General features: G+C 47.0%; 1 protein-coding gene across 25 annotated transcripts in view; it reads right to left on the reverse strand.

The window, feature by feature from the left end:
- The window catches only part of ptk2aa (protein tyrosine kinase 2aa), a 163,712-nt gene that overhangs the window by 77,824 nt on the left and 67,419 nt on the right, over window positions 1–18,469 (reverse strand). For 2 of the 25 annotated variants that reach the window (XM_020500114.2, XM_031788840.1), the window contains exon 1: window positions 15,700–16,745. The exons of 6 other annotated variants lie outside the window; for them this stretch is intronic. In XM_020500114.2, coding sequence (XP_020355703.2) covers window positions 15,700–15,823 — 124 coding nt within the window. In that variant the 5' untranslated portion in view covers window positions 15,824–16,745. Of the gene's footprint in view, window positions 1–15,699; window positions 17,028–18,469 lie in introns of those variants that run through there. 17 more of the 25 variants (XM_031788843.1, XM_020500113.2, XM_020500109.2 and 14 more) reach the window with 16 other exon arrangements.

The raw sequence follows: 18,469 nt of genomic DNA on the forward strand, positions 1-18,469 counted from the left end.
GGGACCTTTAATGCTGCAGAAATGTTTTGATACCCTTCCCCAGACCTGTGCCTCGACACAATCCTGTCTCGGAGCTCTACGGACAATTCCTTTGACCTCATGGCTTGGCTTTTGCTCTGACATGCACTGTCAACTGTGGGACCTTTATATAGACAGGTGTGTGCCTTTTCAAATCATGTCCAAACAATTGAATGGACCAGATGTGGACTCCAATCAAGTTGTAGAAACTTCTCAAGGATGATCAATGGAAACAGGATGCACCTGAGCGCAATTTCGAGTCTCATAGCAAAGGGTCTGAATACTTATGTAAATAAGGTGTGTGCATATATACATTGGGGCAAAAAAGTATGTAGTCAGCCACCAATTGTGCAAGTTCTCCCACTTAAAAAGATGAGAGAGGCCTGTAATTTTCATCATAGGTACACTTCAACTATGACAGACAAAATGAGAAAAAAAATCCAGAAAATCACATTGTAGGATTTTTTATGAGTCACGGCCAGGTTTACCCCTCGAGCAATTAGCGTGAAGTGCTATTTTTATTTGGTATTCGTGTAATGAAAAAAAATACTTCATTTTTATTTTATTTTTATGGATAAGTGGTGCATGCATATGTATTCACCCCCTTTGCTATGAAGCGCCTAAATAAGATCTAGTGCAACCAATTACGTTCATAATTAGTTAGATTGCACACCGGTGGACTTTAAGTGTCACATGATGTATGTATTTTACCTTTATTTAACTAGGTAAGTCAGTTAAGAACAAATTCTTATTTTCAATGACGGCCTAGGAACAGTGGGTCAACTGCCTGTTCAGGGGCAGAACGACAGATTTGTACCTTGTCAGCTTGGGAGTTTGAACTTGCTACCTTCCGGTTACTAGTCCACCGCTCTAACCACTAGGCTACCCTGCCGCCCCGTATGTATGTATGTGTGTGTGTGTGTGTGTGTATATATATATACAGTGAGGCAAAAAAAGTATTTAGTCAGCCACCAAGTTCTCCCACTTAAAAAGATGAGCGAGGCCTGTAATTTTCATCATACACTTCAACTATGACAGACAAAATGAGAAAAAAAATCCAGAAAATCACATTGTAGGATTTTTTATGAATTTATTTGCAAATTATGGTGGAAAATAAGTATTTGGTCAATAACAAAAGTTTATCTCAATACTTTGTTATATACCCTCTGTTGGCAATGACAGAGGTCAAACGTTTTCTGTAAGTCTTCACAAGGTTTTCACACACTGTTGCTGGTATTTTGGCCCATTTCTCCATGCAAATCTCCCCTAGAGCAGTGATGTTTTGGGGCTGTTGCTGGGCAACACGGATTTTCAACTCCCTCCAAAGATTTTCTATGGGGTTGAGATCTGGAGACTGGCTAGGCCACTCCAGGACCTTGAAATGCTTCTTACAAAGCCACTCCTTCATTGACTGGGCGGTGTGTTTGGGATCAATGTCATGCTGAAAGACCCAGCCACGTTTCATCTTCAATGCCCTTGCTGATGGAAGGAGGTTTTCACTCAAAATCTCACGATACATGGCCCCATTCATTCTTTCCTTTACATGGATCAGTCGTCCTGGTCCCTTTGCCGAAAAACAGCCCCAAAGCATGATGTTTCCACCCCCATGCTTCACAGTAGGTATGGTGTTCTTTGGATGCAACTCAGCATTCTTTGTCCTTCAAATTTGACGAGTTGCGTTTTTACCAAAAAGTTATATTTTGGTTTCATCTGACCATATGACATTCTCCCAATCTTCTTCTGGATCGTCCAAATGCTCTCTAGCATACTTCAGACGGGCCTGGACATATACTGGCTTAAGCAGGGGGACACGTCTGGCACTGCAGGATTTGAGTCCCTGGCGGCGTAGTATGTTACTGATGGTAGGCTTTGTTACTTTGGTCCCAGCTCTCTGCAGGTCATTCACTAGGTCCCCCCGTGTGGTTCTGGGATTTTTGCTCACTGTTCTTGTGATCATTTTGACCCCACGGGGTGAGATCTTGCGTGGAGCCCCAGATCGAGGGAGATTATCAGTGGTCTTGTATGTCTTCCATTTCCTAATAATTGCTCCCACAGTTGATTTCTTCAAACCAAGCTGCTTACCTATTGCAGATTCAGTCTTCCCAGCCTGGTGCAGGTCTACAATTTTGTTTCTGGTGTCCTTTGACAGCTCTTTGGTCTTGGCCATAGTGGAGTTTGTAGTGTGACTGTTTGAGGTTGTGGACAGGTGTCTTTTATACTGATAACAAGTTCAAACAGGTGCCATTAATACAGGTAACGAGTGGAGAACAGAGGAGCCTCTTACTGCTTTCACTTTGTCATTATGAGGTATTGTGTGTAGATTGCTGAGGATAAATAATGATTTAATCCATTTTAAAACAAGCCTGAAAAGTAACAAAATGTGGAAAAAGTCAAGGGGTCTGAATACCTTCCTGAATGTTTCCCATGCCAATAAAGCCCTTTGAATTTAACTAAGTTGAGAGAGACAGAGAGAAAGAGAGAGACAGACAGAGAGAGGGAGAGAGAGATGGAAACAGACAGAGAGACAGAGAGAAAGAGAGAGAGACAGAGAGAGAGAGATGGAGAGAAAGAGAGAGACAGACAGAGAGAGGGAGAGAGAGATGGAAACAGACAGATACAGACAGAGAGAGACAGAGAGAGGGAGAGAGAGATGGAGAGAAAGAGAGAGACAGAGAGAGGGAGAGACAGAGAGACAGACAGAGAGAGATGGAGAGAGAGATGGAGAGACAGAGAGATGGAGGGAGAGAGAGAGAGAGAGAGAGGGAGAATGAGATGGAGACATACCGAGAGACAGACAGAGAGAGAGATGGAGAGAGACAGAGAGAGGGAAAGCGAGACAGAGAGAGACAGACAGAGAGGGAGAAAGAGATGGAGACATAGGCGCATAAGACACAAAGTGTCAACAATTATCCGGTGAGACAAAAGCTCCTATTTGATCTACGGACACACAGTACGAACAATTAAAAGCAGGAAACGAGACAATGAGCTCCGCATGAAATCTCTAATCATATCAACGGTAGAGGCCAGAAATAAACCCAAATATTATGAAATATTATGAAAGCCAAGGGGAAGTCTGTGTGGAAATGTAAGTATGTGAGGATCCAGTTTGAGTCCCAAATTGCACCCTATTCCCTATATAGTGCACTACTTTTGACCAGAGTCCTATGGTTTTGTAAAGCACTATATAGAGAATAGAGTGCCATTTGGGACTTTTTATAAGGAGCTTTCATCTTATCTTTCACACACAGGATGGAAACTGGGGTGTTTGATCGCACCCCAAACAGGACATGATTAACCCTGCAGCTCGTTTTGTCTATGGAAGTTTCTTCAGAACAGATCCATAATGGTGGAGCCGCTGCTACAGTTTCCTGTGCCCCACACTGCTTCCAGTTACAGGCCTGGGCAACTAGGCAGCTATTATTGGAAACAGTGCAGGTTTCAGATGTCATCTTCTGCAGGCCACTGGCTCCAATTAGACCGTTATCAAACAGGCTGGACAATAGAAAAGTACAGACAGAAAAACCCTAGGAGAAACTCAAGTATAGGCTCTAGTCTAGGCTGCAGGTTAAGATCCACTGATACTTCGGAACCAGAGCCGAATTCATAAAGCGTCTCAGAGTACGATTGCTGATCTAGGATCTGCCATTCCCTGTCCATGTATGTTATTTAGCAGAGGAGAATAGTCATTCCTAAACCTATGAAATGGTCCAAAGTGGGAAATTAGAAACACAACAAAAAAGATTGCAACATTATCACACACTGCAGTCAGCTGGAGTCTTAACAGGAATACAAATAGCAATCAGAGACACAGACCACTACCTCTGCACTCAGCCAGTGTGGGGGTACACTCAGCCAGTGTGGGGGTACACTCAGCCACAGTGAGGGCATAGACGAAGATAGCTCACTGTATGGGGCCTGGGGAGGGAGAGAGAGCAGGGGGAAAGAGAGCGAGAGAATGTGTCTGTCCCTGGGTTCACTCTGTGAATGTGTCTGTCCCTGGGTTCACTCTGTGAATGTGTCTGTCCCTGGATTCACTCTGTGAATGTCTCTGTCCCTGGGTTCACTCTGTGAATGTGTCTGTCCCTGGGTTCACTCTGTGAATGTGTCTGTCCCTGGGTTCACTCTGTGAATGTGTCTGTCCCTGGGTTCACTCTGTGAATGTGTCTGTCCCTGGGTTCACTCTGTGAATGTGTCTGTCCCTGGGTTCACTCTGTGAATGTGTCTGTCCCTGGGTTCACTCTGTGAATGTGTCTGTCCCTGGGTTCACTCTGTGAATGTGTCTGTCCCTGGGTTCACTCTGTGAATGTGTCTGTCCCTGGGTTCACTCTGTGAATGTGTCTGTCCCTGGGTTCACTCTGTGAATGTGTCTGTCCCTGGGTTCACTCTGTGAATGTGTCTGTCCCTGGGTTCACTCTGTGAATGTGTCTGTCCCTGGGTTCACTCTGTGAATGCGTCTGTCCCTGGGTTCACTCTGTGAATGAGTCTGTCCCTGGGTTCACTCTGTGAATGTGTCTGTCCCTGGGTTCACTCTGTGAGCACGGGGGAAGGAGGGGTTTAGGGTTTATATAAACTGCTGGTGTCATGAGTGAGGACAATGTCCTGGCAATTGTTCAAACATCCCTGCTGTGTCCTGTCCCTCCGTCCTCAGGCCAAATACCTATACAGTAGGGGAGTTGTATCAAGCTGATCTGTTACTTAGAAGAGTTGTGTTCCCAGCTATGATCCACCCTAGATGAGCTGACATGTACAGTGCTTTCAGAAATTATTAATACCCCTTGACTTATTCCACATTTTGTTGTTTCAGCCTGAATTAAAAATGTTCACCAATCTACATACAATACCCTATAATGACAAAGTGAAAACATGTTTTTTTTTAATGTTTGCTAATTTATTGAAAATGAATCTCATTCACATAAGTGTTCACACCCCTGAGTCAATACATGATAAAATCCCCTATGGCAGTGATTACAGGTGTGAGTATTTACTTGTAAGTCTCTAAGAGCTTTGCACACCTGGATTGTACAATATTTACTTCAAGCTCTGTTAAGTTGATTGTTGATCATTGCTAGACAGCCATTTTCAAGTCTTGTCATAGATTTTTAAAGAATATTTAAAAGCAGATTTAAAAGTCCAAACTGTAACTAGGCCACTCAGGAACATTCTGTGGCGTCTTGGTAAGCATTTCCAGTGTAGATTTGGCCTTGTATTTTAGGTTATTGTCCTGCTGAATGGTGAATTTGTCTACCAGTGTCTGTTGGAAAGCAGACTGAACCAGGTTCACCTCTAGGATTTTGCGTGTGCTTATTCATTTTCTGTTTATCCTAAAACACACTCTAGTCCTTGCCGATGACAAGCATACCCATAACATGATGCAGCCACCACCATGCTTGAAAATATGAAGAGAAGTACTCCATGATGTGTTGTGTTCGATTTGCCCCAAACATAATGCTTTGTTTTCAGGACAAAAAGTACATTTCTTATATATTTTTTTGCAGTATTACTTAAGTGCATTGTTGCAAACAGGATGCATGTTTTGGAATATTTTTTATTCTGTACAGGCTTCCTTCTTTTCACTCAATTAGTTTACTATTGTGGAGTAACTACAAGGTTTTTGATCCATCCTCAGTTTTCTCCCATCACAGCCATTAAACTATAACTGTTTTAAAAATCACCATTGGCCGCATGGTAAAATTCCTGAGCAATTTCCTTCCTCTCTGGCAACTGAGTTAGGAAGGACACCTGTATCTTTGTAGTGACTGGGTGTATTGATACACCATCCAAAGTGTCATTAATAACTTCACCATGCTCAAAGAGATATTCAGTGTCTGCTTTTTTTTTTTTTTTTACACATCTACCAATCGGCGCCGTTCTTTGCGCCTCGCAAAAAAAAACTCCCTGTTCTTTGTGGTTGAATTTGTACTTGAAATTCACTACTCGATTAAGTACCTTACAGATAATTATTGTATGTGTGGGGTACAGAGATGGGGCAGTTATTCCAAAACCATGTTAACCACTATTACTGAAACAAATTATGTGATTTCTTAAGCACATTTTTACTCCTGAACTTATTTAGGCTTGCCATAACAAAAGGGTTAAATATTTATTGACTGAAGACTTTCTACAAAATTCCACTTTGACATTATGGGGTATTGTGTGTAGATCAGTGAGACGAAATCTCAATTTAATTTTAAATTCAGGCTGTAACGACAACATTTAGAAAAAGTAAAGGGGTGTGAATAATTAATAGGCATAATCCCTCATTTATTAATAGTACTGCTTTCTATTTGATGTAGATTAGAATATGCATCTGACCCCCTGCATTACTTATGTCCTTGTTGCATAGGCTAGTATAGACCTCTTTCCATCTGAGTATTCATGGTAAGGTAGTGTACTGAGATAGCTGGTGCACAGTTCTGTAGAGACCAGTTAGAGGCTCCTTCTCTCTTCTCATAAACAGACCACTGAGGCAAAGGGGGACAGGCTCTCTGATGAAGAGGGCTTCTTTGTTCTGTGGGCAAGGAGTCGAGGGTTGAACGGTTCACCCTGTACATCCTCACAGAAAGAGAGAGAGAGAGCATTGAGTGAAAGAAAAAGAGTTGGGTTAAAGCAAGAGAGCGGGATAGAGAGAGAGAGAGAGAGAGAGAGGCCCCTGGATGGAGCCCCTCTAGCTGACCTCCTGAGAGCAGGCAGCTCAGTACTGTACAGACAATGGCCATGTTAGTCAGAGCAGTTTACATAACCACAGTCCCGTATGCCTGTCTGTGTTCTGTGTACCTTCTGTGTGTAAAGGTGTGTCTGAGGGTGTACACATAGGCTGAGTTTACACAGGCAGCCCAACTCTGATCTTTTGACCAATCAGATCAGCTCTTTTGCCCATAATTGGGCAAAATATCAGAATTTGTCTGCCTGTTTAAACGCAGCCTTACTGTACTTGGTCTGCTTATGTGTATCTTGGCCCAAGTGCAGGGATCTCAATATACAATATTACTGGGATACTTAGGTGCCAATAAGATATGAATTGTGATTCTCAAGATTCTATATGTATTGTGATTCAATACTGCGACTTTATTGCAATGTAATGTTCCAATATTGCTCACCATGTCTGCTGCAGAGGGACAAGAGAGAGCCATGAGAAAATGAGTTTTGATCAGTCATGGAAATAAAAGTGCTGAAAACATTTTGATGGAGAACAAGATATAGGATGAAAAATACCTGAGTTTTGCCGCAAGTACAGCTGACTAGCGCTGGTGAACATTACCTAGCAACAATTCATTAGATTTTTTACATTTTTTAAAATGGTAATGTTTGTTCTGTATTTCAGAGTGTGAAGTAAAGCAGAACAGGGATAAATGACTGCCAAACACCCACAGTTATTCGACCTCACATCTACTGGGGAGATCTGGGGTCGAAGTCTACTGGGGAGATCTGGGGTCGACGTCTACTGGGGAGAGCTGGGGTCGACGTCTACTGGGGAGAGCTGGGGTGGACGTCTACTGGGGAGAGCTGGGGTGGACGTCTACTGGGGAGATCTGGGGTCGAAGTCTACTGGGGAGAGCTGGGGTCGACGTCTACTGGGGAGAGCTGGGGTCGACGTCTACTGGGGAGAGCTGGGGTGGACGTCTACTGGGGAGATCTGGGGTCGACGTCTACTGGGGAGATCTGGGGTCGACGTCTACTGGGGAGAGCTGGGGTCGACCTCTACTGGGGAGAGCTGGGGTCGACCTCTACTGGGGAGAGCTGGGGTCGACCTCTACTGGGGAGAGCTGGGGTCGACCTCTACTGGGGAGAGCTGGGGTCGACCTCTACTGGGGAGAGCTGGGGTCGACCTCTACTGGGGAGAGCTGGGGTCGACCTCTACTGGGGAGAGCTGGGGTCGACGTCTACTGGGGAGAGCTGGGGTCGACGTCTACTTGGGGGGAGCTGGGGTCGACGTCTACTTGGGGGGAGCTGGGGTCGACGTCTACTGGGGGGAGCTGGGGTCGACGTCTACTTGGGGGGAGCTGGGGTCGACGTCTACTGGGGAGAGCTGGGGTCGACGTCTACTTGGGGGGAGCTGGGGTCGACGTCTACTTGGGGGGAGCTGGGGTCGACGTCTACTGGGGGGAGCTGGGGTCGACGTCTACTTGGGGGGAGCTGGGGTCGACGTCTACTTGGGGAGATCTGGGGTCGACGTCTACTGGGGAGAGCTGGGGTGGACGTCTAGTGGGGAGATCTGGGGTCGACGTCTACTGGGGAGAGCTGGGGTCGACGTCTACTGGGAAGAGTTGGGGTCGACGTCTACTGGGGAGATCTGGGGTCGACGTCTACTGGGGAGAGCTGGGGTCGACGTCTACTGGGGAGAGCTGGGGTCGACGTCTACTGGGGAGAGCTGGGGTCGACGTCTACTGGGGAGATCTGGGGTGGACGTCTACTGGGGAGAGCTGGGGTCGACGTCTACTGGGAAGAGTTGGGGTCGACGTCTACTGGGGAGACTTTTTAGACTATCTGAGAGGTGTAGAGATGTGCTCTGTAGCCCAGGATCTACTGCCAGACTCAACTTCACAGCCAACATCATTAGCTACACAGAGCCTGCACTGGGAAAACATCATCTAGCAATGCTAAGATCCTGGATGAATGCACGCACGCACACACACACACACGTTTAAACACACACACACACACACGTGTACACACACACACACACGTGTACACACACACACACACACACACACACACACACACACACACACGTGTACACACGTGCACACACACACCTCAATGTGACTGGTGACCATTACCAGGGAAGTTGATACGTTTCCACCTGGTAATAATGACATTGCTGAGAAAGAAGAGGGAAACCTAAGGATGCCTTCCTCTAAGACTATATCCACCTTTCTCTAAGTTTTTATCCACCTTTCTCTAAGTCTATATCCACCTTTCTCTAAGTCTATATCCACCTTCCTCTAAGTCTATATCCACCTTTCTCTAAGTCTATATCCACCTTTCTCGAAGTCTATATCCACCTTTCTCGAAGTCTATATCCACCTTTCTGTAAGTCTATATCCACCTTTCTGTAAGTCTATATCCACCTTTCTGTAAGTCTATATCCACCTTTCTCTAAGTCTATATCCACCTTTCTGTAAGTCTATATCCACCTTTCTCTAAGTCTATATCCACCTTTCTCGAAGTCTATATCCACCTTTCTCGAAGTCTATATCCACCTTTCTCGAAGTCTATATTCACCTTCCTCTAAGTCTATATCCACCTTTCTCTAAGTCTATATCCACCTTTCTCTAAGTCTATATCCACCTTTCTGTAAGTCTATATCCACCTTTCTGTAAGTCTATATCCACCTTTCTGTAAGTCTATATCCACCTTTCTCGAAGTCTATATCCACCTTTCTCGAAGTCTATATCCACCTTTCTCGAAGTCTATATCCACCTTTCTCGAAGTCTATATCCACCTTTCTCGAAGTCTATATCCACCTTTCTGTAAGTCTATATTCACCTTCCTTTAAGTCTATATCCACCTTTCTCTAAGTCTATATCCACCTTTCTCTAAGTCTATATCCACCTTTCTCTAAGTCTATATCCACCTTTCTCGAAGTCTATATCCACCTTTCTCGAAGTCTATATCCACCTTTCTCGAAGTCTATATTCACCTTTCTCTAAGTCTATATCCACCTTTCTCTAAGTCTATATCCACCTTTCTCTAAGTCTGTATCCACCTTTCTCTAAGTCTATATCCACCTTTCTCTAAGTCTATATCCACCTTTCTCTAAGTCTATATCCACCTTTCTCTAAGTCTATATCCACCTTTCTCTAAGTCTATATCCACCTTTCTCTAAGTCTATATCCACCTTTCTCTAAGTCTATATCCACCTTTCTCTAAGTCTATATCCACCTTTCTCTAAGTCTATATCCACCTTTCTCTAAGTCTATATCCACCTTTCTCTAAGTCTATATCCACCTTTCTCTAAGTCTATATCCACCTTTCTGTAAGTTTCTATATCCTGAAACAAAACACTGATGGGTAGGGGTGGGAGAGATGGCTCAACAAACACCGGCATCATAGCTTGCTACCCCCACCTCCTACACAAAGACAGACACCCTATCTCCAGCTCAGGGAGACACACAGTGAAAGTTAACTACCATGTAGCTACGTAGCCAGTGGCCTTTCTCCTTCTAGCTCTGAAATAAAACCCTCCCTTCACATCCTAACCACATACTCTCCCTTTATTCTGCCTGACACCAACACTTGCATTCAACAAATGTACTGTAGATGTAGTGATGTACTGAGGGCCACCTGGACAAACTGCTTGACAACCACATTTTGTGTCGAGCCAAGGTGCTGGTTGGACTGGGTTAATCTGGATCCTACCTGGCATGGTAGGGTCCAAGCACCTGACTATCTAATACAAACTGGGGGGACCATGCATTCAATGCTGCTTGAGACTCTGGGTGCATCTGAAATGGGCCCCTATTCCCTATATAATACACTACTTTTGACCAGGACAAGTAGGGTGTTGGTCAAAAGCAGAGCATTATATAGGAATCCCGAATGGCGCAGCGGTATAAGGCACTGCATCTCAGTGCAAGAGGTGTCATTACAGTCCCTGGTTCAAAGCCAGGCTGTATCACATCCGGCCGTGATTGGGAGTCCCATAGGACAGAAAGATGGAAGACATTACTGGCAATGAGCCATGCTAAGACCGACTACATCACTGTCACGTATTCAACCCCTTTCCATCTCCCTTCTTCTCCCCCTCCCAATCTCCTTTTCCATGCCTCTTCTCCCTCTCCTCTCTCCATTTCATTCTCCTTTCCCCGTCTCCCTCCCCTCTCCACGTCTCTCTCGCCCTCCTAGTCTCTACACGTCTCTCTCTCCTCTCCACGTCTCTCTCGCTCTCTCCTCTCCACGTCTCTCTTGCTCTCTCCTCTCCACATCTCTCTTGCTCTCTCCTCTCCACATCTCTCTTGCTCTCTCCTCTCCACATCTCTCTTGCTCTCTCCTCTCCACATCTCTCTTGCTCCCTCCTCTCCACGTCTCTCTCGCTCTCCTATCCACGTCTCTCGCTCTCTCTCTACGTCTCTCTTTCTACTCTCCTCGTCTCTCTCTTGCTCTCCTCCCCACGTCTCTCTCTCACTCTCCTCTCCACGTCTCTCTCTCACTCTCCTCTCCACGTCTCTCTCTCACTCTCCTCTCCACGTCTCTCTCTCGCTCTCCTCTCCACGTCTCTCTCTCGCTCTCCTCTCCACGTCTCTCTCTCGCTCTCCTCTCCACGTCTCTCTCGCTCTCCTCTCCACGTCTCTCTCGCTCTCCTCTCCACGTCTCTCTCCTCTCCACTTCACGTCTCTCTCTCGCTCTCCTCTCCACGTCTCTCTCTCGCTCTCCTCTCCACGTCTCTCTCCTCTCCACTTCACGTCTCTCTCTCGCTCTCCTCTCCACGTCTCTCTCTCGCTCTCCTCTCCACGTCTCTCTCCTCTCCACTTCTCACTCGCTCTCTCCTCTCCACGTCTCACTCGCTCTCTCCTCTCCACTTCTCACTCGCTCTCTCCTCTCCACTTCTCACTCGCTCTCTCCTCTCCACTTCTCACTCGCTCTCTCCTCTCCACGTCTCACTCGCTCTCTCCTCTCCACGTCTCTCCTCTCCACGTCTCTCTCGCTCTCTCCTCTCCACGTCTCTCTCGCTCTCTCCTCTCCACGTCTCTCTCGCTCTCTCCTCTCCACGTCTCTCTCATTCTCTCCTCTCAACGTCTCTCGTTCTCTCCTCTCCACGCCTCTCTCTCTCTCCTAGTCTCTCGCTCTCCTCTCCACGTCTCTCTCGCTCTCTCCTCTCCACATCTCTCTCGCTCTCTCCTCTCCACATCTCTCTCGCTCTCTCCTCTCCACATCTCTCTCGCTCTCTCCTCTCCACATCTCTCTCCTCGTCTCTCGCTCTCCTCTCCACGTCTCTCTCACTCTCCTCTCCACGTCTCTCTCACTCTCCTCTCCACATCTCTCTCTCCTTGTCTCTCTCTCCTCTCCACGTCTCTTGCTCTCTCTCTACGTTTTTTGCTCTCGCTCTACGTTTCTTGCTCTCTCTTCTCGTCGCTCTCCTCTCCACATCTCTCTCTCCTCTCCACGTCTCTCTCGCTCTCCACGTCTCTCTCCTCTCCATGTCTCTTGCTCTCTCTCCACGTCTCTCTCGCTCTCTCCTCTCCATGTCTCTTGCTCTCGCTCTACGTCTCTTGCTCTCGCTCTACGTCTCTTGCTCTCTCTTCTCGTCGCTCTCTCCTCTCTACATCTCTTTCTCCTAGTCTCTCGCTCTCCACGTCTCTCTCGCTCTCTCCTCGCTGCGTTTCTTGCTCTCTCTCTACGTCCCTCTTTCCTCTCTTTCTCCTAGTCTCTCGCTCTCCTCTCCACGTCTATCTCGCTCTCCTCTCCACGTCTATCTCGCTCTCTCCTCGTCTCTCGCTCTCTCCTAGTCTCTCTCTCCCTCTCCTCTCCACGTCTAGCTCTCTCTCTCCTCTTCTCCCTCTCCACCTGTCTCCCTCTCCTCTTCTCCCTCTTTCCATCTCTCTCCTCTTCTCCCTCTCCTCTTTTCCCTCTCTCCCCTCTTTCCCTCTCCTCCTTCCCTCTACTCCTCATCTTCTTCCTCTTTTCCTTCTCTTTCTCCCTCTCCTCTTCTCCTCCTTTTCCTTCTCTCTTTCTCCCTCTCCTCTTCTCCTCCTTTTCCTCTCCCTCTCTTCTCCTCCCACTCCTCTTTTACCTCTCCCTCTCCTCCCCATTCTCCCCCCCTCTTTCCTCTTCCCCTCCCTCTCTTTTCCCTCTCCTCGTTCTCACCTCTTTTCCCTGTCTCCTCTTCTTCTCCCTCTCCTCCCACTCTCCTCTTCTCCCTCTATTCTTATTCTTTTTCCTCTCCCTCCTCTTTTTCCTCTCCTCTCATCCCTCTCTTCTCCCCCTCTCCTCTTCTCCTCCCTCTCTTCTCCCTCCCTCTCCTCTTTTTCCGTTTCTCCCTCTACTATTTTTCCTCTCCTCCTCCTCCCTTCTCCCTCTACTATTTTTCCTCTCCTCCCTCTCCTCTTCTCCCTCTCCCTCCCTCCTCTTCTCCTTCTCTCCTCTTTTCACTCTCCTTCCTCCTATTTTTCCTCTCTCTCTCTCTCTCTCTCTCTACCTATCCTCCCCCCTCTCCTATTCTTCCTCTTTCCCAACTTCTCTCCCCTCTCCTCTTCTCTCTCCCCTCCCCAATAGTTGACGACTGCCTGACACATGGCATGCTGAAGCATATGCTCAGTGACAATAGGGTGCTTTAAATTCACATGTTGTGTTTTCCATGCAGACAAAGAAAGCCACTCAAAGTGGGAGTCTGGCTAGAAATGGAATTGACTGCTACAGGTCCCAGCCTCCATTATCAGCAGCTGCTCAAGCAATCAGGTCAGATGTGGGTTCTATGGGCAACATGTGAAAGGGAGCTGAACCCTGTGGTTCTGAAACACGCAACATCTACACGCAAACAAAAAAATTCACACAGACACAGTTACACACACACACACAGTTACGCATATGTGCAAATACATAGTTTATCTTAGTTTGTGTGTGTGTGTCGAACACAAACTAAGACAAATATGTGCACACACACACACACACACACACACCATCCATTCCACAGGGAAAACAAAGCTTGCAGCTCCCCTACTGCAGTATCATGGTAACGTCCCTATCATCTGTCACAGACAGGTTTCTAAAGGTTACTACTCGTTATGTGGAGAAATGCCACTTCTCTGGGAGGCGTTGTGCCCTTTAAAATAGCAGAGCTTGCTGCATTGCACAGAAAGATAAACGACAACCGTTCAAGCAAAACAAGGGGGGGCATCAAAACTATAAAGATGTAATCGGTATGAAATCTGTCACTCCGTAGTTTGGAATGTTAATGATTTCAACACACTCCTCTATGGCATCACAACAGGCAGGCTACACAACACAGTCAGTCAGTCAGGATTAAACTATAACAGAAAAACAACAGCCGCGACCGAACACAGGTAGATGGTGAGGATATGGAAGAAGGAGAAGAAGAATAAGGTGGGAGGAGAAGAAGAACAGGGTGGGAGGAGGAGAAGAACAAGGTGCGAGGAGGAGGAGAAGAACAAGGTGGGAGGAGTGGGAGGAGGAGAAGAACAATGTGCGAGGAGAAGAAGAACAAGGTGGGAGGAGAAGAACAAGGTGGGAGGAGGAGAAGAACAAGGTGGGAGGAGGAGAAGAAGAACAGGGTGCGAGGAGGAGAAGAAGAACAAGGTGGGAGGAGGAGAAGAACAAGGTGGGAGGAGGAGAAGAAGAACAAGGTGCGAGGAGGAGAAGAACAAGGTGGGAGGAGGAGGAGAAGAACAAGGTGGGAGGAGGAGGAGAAGAACAAGGTGGGAGGAGGAGGAGAAGAACAAGGTGGGAGGAGGAGGAGAAGAACAAGGTGGGAGGAGGAGAAGAATAATAAGGTGGGAGGAGGAGAAGAAGAATAAGGTGGGAGGAAAAGAAGAACAAGGTGGGAGGAGGAGAAGAAGAATAAGGTGGGAGGAGAAGAAGAAGAATAAGATGGGAGGAGAGGAAGAAGAACAAGGTGGAAGGAGGAGGAGAAGAACAAGGTGGAAGGAGGAGGAGAAGAACAAGGTGGGAGGAGGGAAAAAAATAAGGTGGGAGGAGAGGAAGAAGAATAAGGTGGGAGGAGGAGAAGAAGAACCAGGTGGGAGGAGGAGAAGAACAACAAGGTGGGAGGAGGAGAAGAAGAAGGTGGGAGGAGTAGAAGAAGAACAAGGTGGGAGGAGAATAATAAGGTGGGCGGAGGAGAAGAAGAACAAGGTGGGCGGAGGAGAAGAAGAACAAGGTGGGAGGAGGAGAAGAAGAACAAGGTGGGAGGAGAAGAAGAACAAGGTGGGAGGAGAAGAAGAACAAGGTGGGAGGAGAAGAAGAAGAATAAGGTGGGAGGAGAAGAAGAAGAATAAGATGGGAGGAGAGGAAGAAGAACAAGGTGGAAGGAGGAGGAGAAGAACAAGGTGGAAGGAGGGAAAACAATAAGGTGGGAGGAGAGGAAGAAGAATAAGGTGGGAGGAGGAGAAGAAGAACCAGGTGGGAGGAGGAGAAGAAGAAGGTGGGAGGAGTAGAAGAAGAACAAGGTGGGAGAAGAAGAACAAGGTGGGAGGAGGAGAAGAAGAACAAGGTGGGAGGAGGAGAAGAAGAACAAGGCGGGAGGAGGAGAAGAAGAACAAGGCGGGAGGAGGAGAAGAAGAACAAGGTGGGAGGAGGAGAAGAAGAACAATGTGGGAGGAGGAGAATAATAAGGTGGGAGGAGGAGAAGAAGAACAAGGTGGGAGAAGGAGAATAATAAGGTGGGAGGAGGAGAAGAAGAATAAGTTGGGAGGAGGAGAATAATAAGGTGGGAGGAGGAGAAGAAGAACAAGGTGGGAGGAGGAGAATAATAAGGTGGGAGGAAGAGAAGAAGAATAAGTTGGGAGAGGGAGAAGAAGAACAAGGTGGGAGGAGGAGAATAATAAGGTGGGAGGAGGAGAAGAAGAATAAGTTGGGAGGAGGAGAATAATAAGGTGGGAGGAGGAGAAGAAGAACAAGGTGGGAGGAGGAGAATAATAAGGTGGGAGGAGGAGAAGAAGAATAAGTTGGGAGGAGGAGAAGAAAAAGAAGTAGTGGAAGTTCAGAGTTAGTAGTTAGTAGTAGTACCTGCAGCCCAGCACATGGGGAAGAGGCTGCAGCCGGGACTGGTTTCCATGTTGGTTGGTCCCCCTGCTCTCTCTGTCTCAGGTCCCACGGCCGGCCAACACCCAGAGTTCTCACAGAACCGCATGGAGGCCAGGGCTTCCACCTTCCCCCTACACCCCACTAACCCTTTACCTCCTTACCAAGTAACACCAACCTCCCCCTACACCACACTAACCCTTTACCTCCTTACCAAGTAACACCAACCTCCCCCTATACCACACTAACCCTTTACCTCCTTACCAAGTAACACCAACCTCCCCCTACACCACACTAACCCTTTACCTCCTTACCAAGTAACACCCACCTCCCCCTACACCACACTAACCCTTTACCTCCTTACCAAGTAACACCAACCTCCCCCTACATCACACTAACCCTTTACCTCCTTACCAAGTAACACCAACCTCCCCCTACACCACACTAACCCTTTACCTCCTTACCAAGTAACACCAACCACCCCCTACACCACACTAACCCTTTACCTCCTTACCAAGTAACACCCACCTCCCCCTACACCACACTAACCCTTTACCTCCTTACCAAGTAACACCAACCTCCCCCTACACCACACTAACCCTTTATCTCCTTACCAAGTAACACCCACCTCCCCCTACACCACACTAACCCTTTACCTCCTTACCAAGTAACACCAACTTCCCAGTCTACGCCGGCCCACAATGCTCCTAATCCCCGACACCTAGGGCCAAGTCAGATCCACACAGCCCCAGTTCACTCTACCCACTCCCCCAGTCTACTCCACCAGTCAACCCCTGGTCCAGAGACAGCACTAGGGTCTGGGACAGGAGGGGGAAGGGGCTCCGAGAGAGAAACACATCCAAGACATCCAGAGTAAGAGAGGGAGTCCCAGCCAAGTGCTGGCCCAGTTTTCAGCCCTGAAACAGGGGCAGGAAGAATAAGGTGGGTCAACACTGTGTTGAGGTTTTTAGCCCCTCCACTGTGAATATACAGCTCATTTGTTCTGCTACTTCTGTCCCGGTGGAGAAATCCACAGTAGTTCTGGCTGGCTGGCTGTCCGTCCGTCTGGCTGGTTAGCGTTGCTAAGCCTCCGGCTGAGAGCCTTCCCCCAGAATACTAATCCTAGCCCAGGTGCCCCGCAACCAACTCCCGCCACCTCGCAGGAGAGGAGAACAGGAGAACAGAGAACAGTAGTCCAAAACAACACAAGTAACTCCACACCACTCGCTTCACTTTGTACTCATTCTGAGGCAGGAGACCAGTGTGCTAAACTCACTTGAGGAAGAGTGTATGACAGGGTGTGTGCAGAGAGTGACAGTGAGAGTGACAGAGAGAGTGTAATAATGGGGAGAGAGAGAGAGAGAGTATGTAAGAATGGGAGGAGAGTGAGAGGCAGAGTGACAGCAAGAATGGAGAGAAGGTTATGGAGAGACGGAGAAAGCAATTGTTTCAGGTTGAATGAGAGGAAGAACCAGAAAAGACAGAAGCAGCCTGTGTACTCCGCTCCCTCAGTCAGAGAAGTGGGTGTGGGGAGAGGAGCGAGTGCAAAGAGAGAGAAAGAGAGAGAGAGAGAATCCTTCACTTGCTTTGGCAATGTAAACATATGTTTCCCATGCCAATAAAGCCTTTAAATTGAAGTGAAAAGAGGGGGGGCCAGGGGGTTAGTATAGGCCTCATTAATATGCTAATCTGAGCCTAGGTTCTATTCAGTCCTCCAGCCCACTGCTGTTTACCGAGCCCCAACCCCCTCCAGCCAGGCAGGCTGCAAATCAACACTGACCCTAGGTCCGCTCCACTCTACCCCCACAGCACTCACTACTAGAGGAGGTTGTGTGTGTCGGGGTTTCTGTTAGGAAAATGTGACGCAGGACAACATGACTGGGCAGATTTTAATTACCAGCCATTTGAGAAATTTACAGGACCCATATGCATTAACCATAACCCATTAACTAGGGTGTCCACCCACAGAAACCACATGTAGATTATGGTAATGCATCCAGAACATGCAACTAATGTAATGAAGCAGACAACAAAATTTCATTTTCAAACATTTGCCAAAATGCAATTTGCAGGAAAACGCCATTCTAAACAGCGCACATATGAAAACACCATTCAAAACAGAGCACTTAGGAAAACACCATTCTAAACAGCGCACTTAAGAAAATACCATTCTAAACAGAGCACTTAGGAAAACACCATTCAAAACAGAGCACTTAGGAAAACACCATTCTAAACAGCGCACTTATGAAAACACCATTCTAAACAGAGCACTTAGGAAAACACCATTCTAAACAGCGCACTTAGGAAAACACCATTCTAAACAGCGCACTTAGGAAAACACCATTCTAAACAGAGCACTTAAGAAAACACCATTCTAAACAGAGCACTTAGGAAAACATCATTCTAAACAGAGCACTTAGGAAAACACCATTCTAAACAGCGCACCTGATAGCGGTTACATACGTGACAGAGGTGAAAATCTCTAAACTAGGGGAATCTAAACTAGGATGGCCTGCTAATATAACTAGGATTGTGTCTTTGGCTTCTGGACAATTAAATAAATTAATATGATAACCAATAGAACAGGAGAGAAATGGCTGAGCGGTAGGTCCAATAGGGAAGTAAATGGAAATACATTCACCAAATGATATAATTACTCCTGTCTATACAGAAATAGAGAGAGAAAAAAAGAGGTAGATCGAGACAGAGAAAATGGCAGAGAGGCAGCGAGAGAAGCAGCAATAAGCATCCATTG

This window comes from Oncorhynchus kisutch, linkage group LG14 (genome assembly GCF_002021735.2).
Source record: "Oncorhynchus kisutch isolate 150728-3 linkage group LG14, Okis_V2, whole genome shotgun sequence".
NCBI classification, from domain to species: domain Eukaryota; kingdom Metazoa; phylum Chordata; class Actinopteri; order Salmoniformes; family Salmonidae; genus Oncorhynchus; species Oncorhynchus kisutch.